Raw genomic sequence first — 8610 nt, forward strand, 5'->3', positions numbered from 1 at the left:
AGATTGCCTAGCTAGTAAAGGCACTTGCTGCCAAGTCTGACAACCTGAGTTGGATCCCTGGAACTGCCGTGGTGGAAAAACAGAACCAACTCCTGACAGTTGTCCTCTGACCTCCACACATACTCCGTATTCCTGTTTCCCCTGCCACTGGCAGTGGGGGCAGGGGATTAGATAGATAGATAGATAGATAGATAGATAGATAGATAGATAGATAGATAGATAGATAGATAGATAGACAGACAGACAGACAGACAGACAGACAGACAGACAGACAGACAGACAGATACTTAGATACCTATATAGATAGATACATAGACAGACAGGCGTGAAAAACTGAACTGTGCTTCTGTCCATTTTATAGGGCTCAAGCACCTCTGACTGTATGTCTAAAACACTTGACTCAGCCAGCGCACACTTTGCTGCATCTGCAGTTGTCAGTGCTCCTGTTCCAAGTCGCAGTGAGGTATCCAAGGAACAGAACACTGGCCACAACAATATGAATGGTGTTGTCCAGCCTTCAGGTACAACTGGGGTTTCACATGATACTTAGTAGTTTGAAGTTACCCCTTATTTGGTTGGGTTTGGTTTTGTCATATGTACAGAGGAAATGTATGCAAGTGCTCTTCAGAATGCCTGGATGGGTCTGGATGAGGAGCTGAGTGTTTCCAGAATTCTCAACACTATCTTCTATATGCCTGCCTCCATCCATCCATCCTGATGGCATCATAGACTATCAGTTTGCTTCACATGTTAGGAAATCCATTGAGCTCATTATCAACCACCCCCATTGATTCATCTATGAATTGATTAAGAAGTGAAATACAAAACACAGTCAGTTAAAAGGCTTGTGCACATAGTTTTAGGTGTACTTCCCTGACTCCTCCTCTTGGGATACGTTAGGGCTGGAAAGCCTGCCTGCTGCCTACTGCCTGCTCTCCAGAGACATGCTGCTTTGTCCTCCCACAGCTTCCAAGCTCAGAACCCTCTAGTCTCATTACATGCACTCAGGAGCATCCTTCTTCTTTTCTTTCTTCAGTCTGCTTTGCTGATCTTTGTATGCTTGTAACTCTTTAGGGCAACCCAGCTATCGTTTTCATCTGTCCTGTTGCATTTATCTCCAAAGTTGACATATAAAGAGGTATCAAAATGCTGGGTGAAGACTCTTTGTATGACTGTGATATGGAAAGTTAACTTAGAATTTAATGAACTAGAATATGAGACATTTACTTTCATTACTAAATTCCTAATTTTAGGAGTTTTTTGTGTGTTTGTTTGATTGATTGATTGTCCCATTACACTAATAGAATGATTTCTCCACTCTTCTGCAGGACCGTCCAAAACATTATATTCCACCAATATGGCTTTATCATCCAGCGCAGGGATTTCAGCTGTGCAGCTTGTAAGGACAGTTGGCCACACTACTACAAACCACTTGATCCCAGCCTTGTGCACAAGCAGCCCTCAGACGCTTCCCATGAACAATTCCTGCCTGACCAATGCAGTGCACCTCAATAACGTCAGTGTTGTTTCTCCTGTCAATGTGCATATCAATACACGGACTTCAGCACCATCGCCAACAGCCTTAAAACTTGCCACAGTTGCTGCCAGTATGGACAGAGTGCCAAAGGTTACTCCCAGCAGTGCCATCGGCAGCATGGCCAGGTGTGTGGCAGGGACCGTTCTCGGGCTTTGCATCAGCTTCCTGGAGGAGGAGAAGGGCCTTTGGCTTTTCACTGCTCACACAGTATCTCTTAACAGACTTGATTTTTCAAAAAAGTTTGAGGATTTGGTTAACACAAAGAATGCTCTGTGCCTACAGACACTAGTAGCTTCCTTAAATGCCAACTGTAGAGAGACGAGAATGTCAGATTGATACTTTAGAAGCTTCAGTCACTCATTTTTTTATTTTATTTTTAAAGTTTTTTAGGATTTATAATTTTATGTGTATGAGTGTTTGGCTTGCATGCATGTGTATGCACTATGTGCATGCCTGGTACCTGTGGATACCAGTGGAGGGCATCAGATTCTCTGGGACTGAGTTACAGATGGGTGCAGGGCATTGCCTGTGTCTAAGAATCAAAGCTGGTCCTCTGCAGGAGCAACAGTGCTCTTAACTGCTGAGCCGTCTCTCTGCCCTAGCTCATCTATTTTATAGACTGATAGTCTAGGTTGGAGCTATCATCAGTTCATACCAGAAACTTAAATTGAAATCATACTCTATGACCCTTCACTTTATATTTTTAAAAATTTTAAGAACTTTCTAAAGCCAAATAATGTTTTGCAGGGCAAGGTTTTATGTTCCTTTCAGTGACACAAATGTAAGGATAACAGTGAAACAGAAAAAAAGTTTATTTGTATGGGTTCATAAGTTTTGACCATAAGCCTATAAAAAGAAGTTTGGATTAATCTTGATATATTCCCTAATTTATCACTAGTGTTAGAAAGTAGTGGAATTTCTGAGCTAGAGAAAAAAATTTAATTGCTGTCTGGAAATGATAAAAATTAAGGGTTTTTTTTTTGTGGGGTCATCTGTAGTTATAGTTACTTAAAACTGTGACCTATCCATGCTCTAGTAATATATTCTCGAGAGTTCTAATACTTATTCTACTCTTATTACAGAGAGAACCATGAACCAGAAAGATTGGGTTTAAATGGAATAGCAGAGACAACAGTAGCTATGGAAGTGACATAACCTAAAGCATGTGGCTTTGACCTGTGTGGATGGTGTGCAGTCATTCATATTCCAGCGGAATACAAAAGGCAACACTCTGTGGATCACAGAGCAGAACAATGGACCTAAACGGACTACAGTATATCGGATGTTAAATCGATATATGATGTATATTTTGTAAAATTGGGAAAATCACTACCTTGTAAAATAGTTTATTTGTATCATCAATATTATTTCTGTTACTTGAATAGTAGATATTCATCATCATGCTTTTGCACTTGAATTTGCAACTGAATGGATTTTAAAAATAATTCTTTAATGGGATCATGAGCATGAAATGGGATCCTGCATCACTTGTTTTAACTATTTATTTTGCCATGTTTACATTTTGTATCTTGTAAAAAAAAATAAATCCAACTTTGTGTCTAAAAAGTTAAAGATTCATAGCTAGGAAATGAAATTCTTGTAATTTTTTTCTAAAGGAACTGTAAAGTTTTCACTTGGTTCATTTTGTTTCACAATTTGACTAGATGGACTTTTTGGTAAATACTTTAGTGGCATTTCACTGTCAAATACGACTTCAAGGCAAAATAGTATTTTCTATTACTGTGCAGGGGAAAGGGATGGATCGATACATGCAAATTTAATGGAGTAACTCACTTTTCCATATATTTTGAATGTATATTTCTATTTATAATACCAGTTTATAAAAAATAATTACACAGAAAAAGTGGACTAGGAAAATTATGCATCTAGCACATTTAAACTGTGCAGATATGAAAATTTTTCACGGATTACATTTTATCTGAAGACTGCATATTTTAACTGGCTTTAAAACTGTAACACACCACATAAAAGATATTTACCAGGTATGTATTGCATTATATCATTGCAATAATTATTGGAAGTCTATATATCGAGCCATCCCAGGTTTTGGGAGGGGGGAGGGTTGTGGCAAGATTGTCTTTTCAATTTTGGAGAGTTTTCCTGTGGCTACAAGGCAAGTAACGGGTTGGAAAAAGTCTGACTGTAAGTGTTGGACACCTTCATAGTGTAGTGTTTTAGTGACTTTTTTTATACGGTTCTTGTAAATTAGATACGTGTAGTGGTGTTTCAGAATGTTTGTTTATGCACTAGTTCAGACAACTTTCCCTGTTACTTGTTCTTGATAAGTGAAAACTGCAGGGAAATAAAAATACATATCAAAACACGGCCATGCTGCATATGTGTTTATTTCACAATGTGCACACTGTAAGTGAATACAAGAGGGACAGGCCAGCACATGGTAGCGTTAAGGCAGAGCTCTAAGAGGCTCATCTGTGGGCACTGTTGGGTTCCAGGTAATCCAATGTAAACTACCTTTGCTATGGAAATTCTTAAAGTATTTTACAGAATGTAAGTAATTTGCAGTATAGCGGTCATTGAAATCTCATAAATGAGCCTCATTTTATAAATAGAGTATAGTGTAGAATTATATTGCAAGGGGTTTTGGAAGTCCTGGGAAATGTAAATATTTTTAATGAATATGATTAAAACCATTTCAAACTGAACATAATTTTATACCTTTTTTATATCTGCAGTCCTGAAAGTTGTAAACTTATTGTCAGTTAAATTAATGGACCAGGATTTCTGCTGAGAGTGGTTTTTATTCAGATCCTAAATGTAAAGCAATTTATGGTCAAAACCACAGGGGAAAAAAATAAATTTAATTACTTCATTGGTTGTGACCTGATAGGATCCATGCTCGTTTCTGCCATACTACCTCTGGGGTTCACTGCTGATGATATAAAGGAAATAATTTTGATTGATATGTATATGACTGTTCATTCTGCTTACAGTTGGATGTATCTTCTTGCTATTAAGAATTTGAAACTTCAGTGCCAATTTCAGAGAAAGCTTTTCCCCCCATTTTGCTGAAGTAAAGCATGAAGTTAATTTGCCTTATGTGATATATGTTTGTGTGTGTGTGTGTGTGTATGTGTGTGTGTTTTAAATAAGTAAAATGAGAACTCTCTATTTGTACAGTTTCTGGAGGTGGTAGCAACTCCAGAACTTATCAAAGACTGATGGCCAATTGACTTGTTCCTTTTGAAGTAAAAGGAAAATCTAAGCCTCCTTTCCTTTGGTGATTGTACCTGCTTCATGAATGGCATTTCAGTTACTCGTGTGCATGGCTCCCAGAGCAGGACTGAAAGGAAGAGGTACTGGTTAATTAAGGGATGGCTTGTGTGTCTGCCCAGTATGCTGCCAGCTCCGCCAGTTCTTGGAGCGTTTCAGTATACTGGGGAAATGCATTCCTCTGGATGGTGTGAGGAGAGGAAGAGGTTTTACTTGTATGTGTGCATTTGTTTACATTACAAAAAAGTAACTTGTGTGCTGAGTCATCCATTAATTGTTATAGGCAAAATATCCAACAAATTGCATTTGTCTGCCTTACTGAGTAATACCCCCTTTCTCAGTAAATCAAAGTCAATATTACCATACAGCTCTAAGTATATTGGAAGATATAGTGTATGTTTCTTTTGCAAAAGACCAAAAGAAAATAAAAGTATTTGCAGTGTACATGTTTTTAAGTGTATACATATAGCATTGTGCTGTTTTAAAAACAGTGCAGTGTTTGTAACTGTGTTTAGTATCTTATTGTTAATATTGCTGGGGTTGGAAGGGGCTGAGAATAGAAAAGAGAGTTGACATTTTGGAAACTGACCTGGTATGTTCAGCTAAATTTGAGTATGATGCTACACTTTCTGACATAATGTGTGCTTTACTGTCCCTTGGCTCCTTTTGGCGATTTTCAAAGGTAATACCTTATTTTACCCATCAGAGAAGGCTTGGAGCAGGCTGAGCTCCTGATAGTAGTCACCAAACTTGTAGTGACCGCCTCCCACTTACAATGTGAAAGGCCTCTCCCTAGCGGCCTCACTGTTTGTTACTCTGGCTTGCTGCTAGCATCTGCAGCAGCGCATAATTTTTATCCAAACAACCTCCACCTCACCCACACTCTTCCACCACCAACCTGCATGCATTTGCAAGCCTGGCTTCCAGTTGTGCCCTGGTCCTCCAGATCTAGCCAGTGAGTGTTCCAATGAGAGCAGGACTTGGCTGGGGTTGGCCCTTTCTGGACCGTTTATATCCCCATCTATAAGGTAAGAAAGTTCATGAAGCTAGGAGAGACCTCACTGATAAACTTGGTGGAGGCTTGTGTGACCATGTGCCTCTGGTTTGCCAAAGAAGTAAAGGAAGTCAGATCTAAGTCTAGAGCCTTTCAACTCTTGAATGACACAGAAGCTGACAAACAGTGAATGTGTTGCAGCAAACATCTAGATAATCTTGAGTAATTGTAACCAACTTAAAGACAATTACCAAGAGAGACTACAGAATGGTGGGGTACAAAAACTTAAGAGGGGTGTTTTAATCCTTTCCTGGTCTTATCCCTGAATTTGTATCATTTAGGCAGCTCCTTCTGAAAGCATTCCAGAAACATCTTCCTTGCCCTTGTCAGTATCCAATTGCCTTATAACCATGGTACAGTATCAATAGCAAGCCCTCCTATACCTCATACTGTCTGAAGGACTTTTTAGCTGTCAAAACTCTTAACATAGGTAAGAGAAAGACAACAGCCATGTATTTCAGAAGTCATTTATTTGGTGCTTATTTTAAGTTATCCCAAAATAGAGTCTGATGCCATCTCAAATATTTTCCCTTCGGTATAAAAATACTATTTCAAAAAGCCACACTCCCAGAGCAGTGGCATATGGATTCAAGCCCTGTAACTACTCATATAGAGAAAGCTTCCTCTGCTTTAATCTGGGCCACTGGGAGCATATAGGCACACAACTTTTTTTAAAAATGTGTTGGAAGCACTTGTCTCACTGAAGAGAGTTGATTTGGTCAGGTTAAGATAACCAAGACGCAGGCTTTGGGTTTCAGCATAAGATACCAGTATGTTAACATGGCTGAATAATGTCGCTGTGTAGGTTTGGAATTGCTACAGTCTCCTAGTACCTGGGGCTGTATTCTAATCTAGATGCTCAAATAGAGAAGGGTCTCTTTCCAAGCTCCTTAGTTTGTAACAATTATTTTCCTTGTGACCGTGAAATTCATAATGTTTGTAAAACCATCCATCACTAAAGGTTATTATTAGCTGCCTGGTGAGGTCCACTAACTAGGGGTTTTAATCCTATCTTCCAAACCTTCATGTTTGCTATATTCTATTGGCTTGAAGCAGGTCAGTGGCCTTGCTCACTTTTGGCATAAATAACAGGAATTATAGGGTGTGTCTGTCTCATCTTTGTAATCGGATAACTGCATCTTGCTACCATTCACCCCAGCATTCCTTTAACACTGAACATTAGATTAGGACACTACTTGTACAGGTTATAATATTCAGAATTACTTGAGATAACACCTTTTGAATTATTTGCCAAATTGTATAAATAATTTTTATTTTTGTTATTTTAATTTTAAATAATCTGTTTTACATGTCAATCCCAGTTCCCTCTCCCTCTCCCTCCCCCCTCCCGCACCTCCCCACCATCCCCTCACCCAGCCTCCCACTCTATTGCCAATTCCTTCCACATAGGGGATATCTAGAGTCTGTCATTTCACTCAGGGCAGGGTCCAGGCACTCCCCTAAGAGTCCAGGCTGAGAGAGCATCCCTCTTTGTGTTATGGACACACGATGTCTGTTGGTATTCCAGGGATAAACACTGATCCACTGCTCAGGGCCCCATAGGTTGCCCAGGCCTCCTCACTGACTCTCACATTCAGGGGGTCTGGATCAGTCCCATGCTGGCCTCCCAGCTGTCAGTCTGGGGTCCAAGAGCTCTCCCCTGTTTAGATCAGCTGTCTCTGCTGGTTTTGCCAGCCCATTCTTTGCCAATTTGCTCATCGCTCCTCTCTCTCTGTCACTGGGTTCCTTGGGTTCAGTTCAGTGCTTAACTGTGGGTGTTTGCCTCTGCTTCCATCAGTCACTGGATGAAGGCTCCAGGATGGTTATAGACATCAAGTTCATTATCAGGAATGAGCATTTCGAGGTGGTCTCTCCACTATTGCTTAGCTTGCCAATCGGTGTCATCCCTTTAGATCACTAGAGGTCACACTGATGCCTGATCTGTCTTCTAGCTTATGATTCCCTCTTACCCCTATTCTACCCCCCCTCAACCTTCCTGTTCCCCCATGACCTACTCTCCCTCTTTTCCCCCTCTCTTCTTCCCAGCTCCCACTCTCCCCCCCACCCCTCGCCGTGTTCCCCATCTGTTCAGAGGATCTTGCCTCATTTCTCTTCTCTTAGGTACCATGCATATCTTTTAGGTTCTTTCCTGTTTCCCAGACTCTGTCAGTGGAAGTGCAGACTGGCACTATCCTAATCCATGTCTAAAATCCATATATGAGTGAGTACATACCATGTTTGTCTTTTTGTGACTGGGCTACCTCACTCATTGTTTCTTCCAGTGCTATCCATTTACCTGCGAATTTCAAGATTCCATTGTTTTTTTCTGCTGAGTAATACTCCATTGTGTAAATGTACCACATTTTCTCTATCCACTCTTCAGTTGAGGGGCATCTAGGTTGCTTCCAGGTTCTGGCTATTACAAATAATGCTGCTATGAACATAGTGGAGCAGATGCCCTTGTTGTATGAATTTGTCTCGTTTGGATATATGCCTAAGAGTGGAATTGCTGGGTCTTGTGGTAGATTGATTCCCATTTTCCTGAGGAATCTCCATACTGCTTTCCAAAGTGGCTGTACAAGTTGGCACTCCCACCAGCAGTGGAGGAGTGTTCCCCTCTCTCCACATCCTCTCCAGCATAAATTGTCTTCGGTGTTTTTGATTTTAGCCATTCTGACAGGGGTGAGATTGTATCTCAAAGTTGTTTTGATTTGCATTTCCCTGATGGCTAAGGATGTTGAGCACTTTCTTAAGTGCCTCTTGGCCA

The 8610-nt window shown here is 40.3% G+C and overlaps 1 protein-coding gene across 3 annotated transcripts in view; it reads left to right on the forward strand.

Annotated features, from left to right (window-relative positions):
* The window catches only part of Epc2 (enhancer of polycomb homolog 2), a 101641-nt gene extending 97760 nt beyond the window's left edge, over positions 1–3881 (forward strand). For all 3 annotated transcript variants that reach the window (XM_040745314.1, XM_040745315.1, XM_040745316.1), the window contains 3 exons: positions 362–521; positions 1329–1662; positions 2620–3881. In XM_040745314.1, the coding sequence (XP_040601248.1) occupies positions 362–521; positions 1329–1662; positions 2620–2692 (567 nt within the window). In that variant the 3' untranslated portion in view covers positions 2693–3881. The remainder of the gene's footprint in view (positions 1–361; positions 522–1328; positions 1663–2619) is intronic.
* The last annotated feature ends 4729 nt before the right edge of the window (positions 3882–8610 follow it).

The sequence above is a fragment of the Mesocricetus auratus genome, unplaced genomic scaffold, assembly GCF_017639785.1.
Source record: "Mesocricetus auratus isolate SY011 unplaced genomic scaffold, BCM_Maur_2.0 Super-Scaffold_100004, whole genome shotgun sequence".
NCBI classification, from domain to species: domain Eukaryota; kingdom Metazoa; phylum Chordata; class Mammalia; order Rodentia; family Cricetidae; genus Mesocricetus; species Mesocricetus auratus.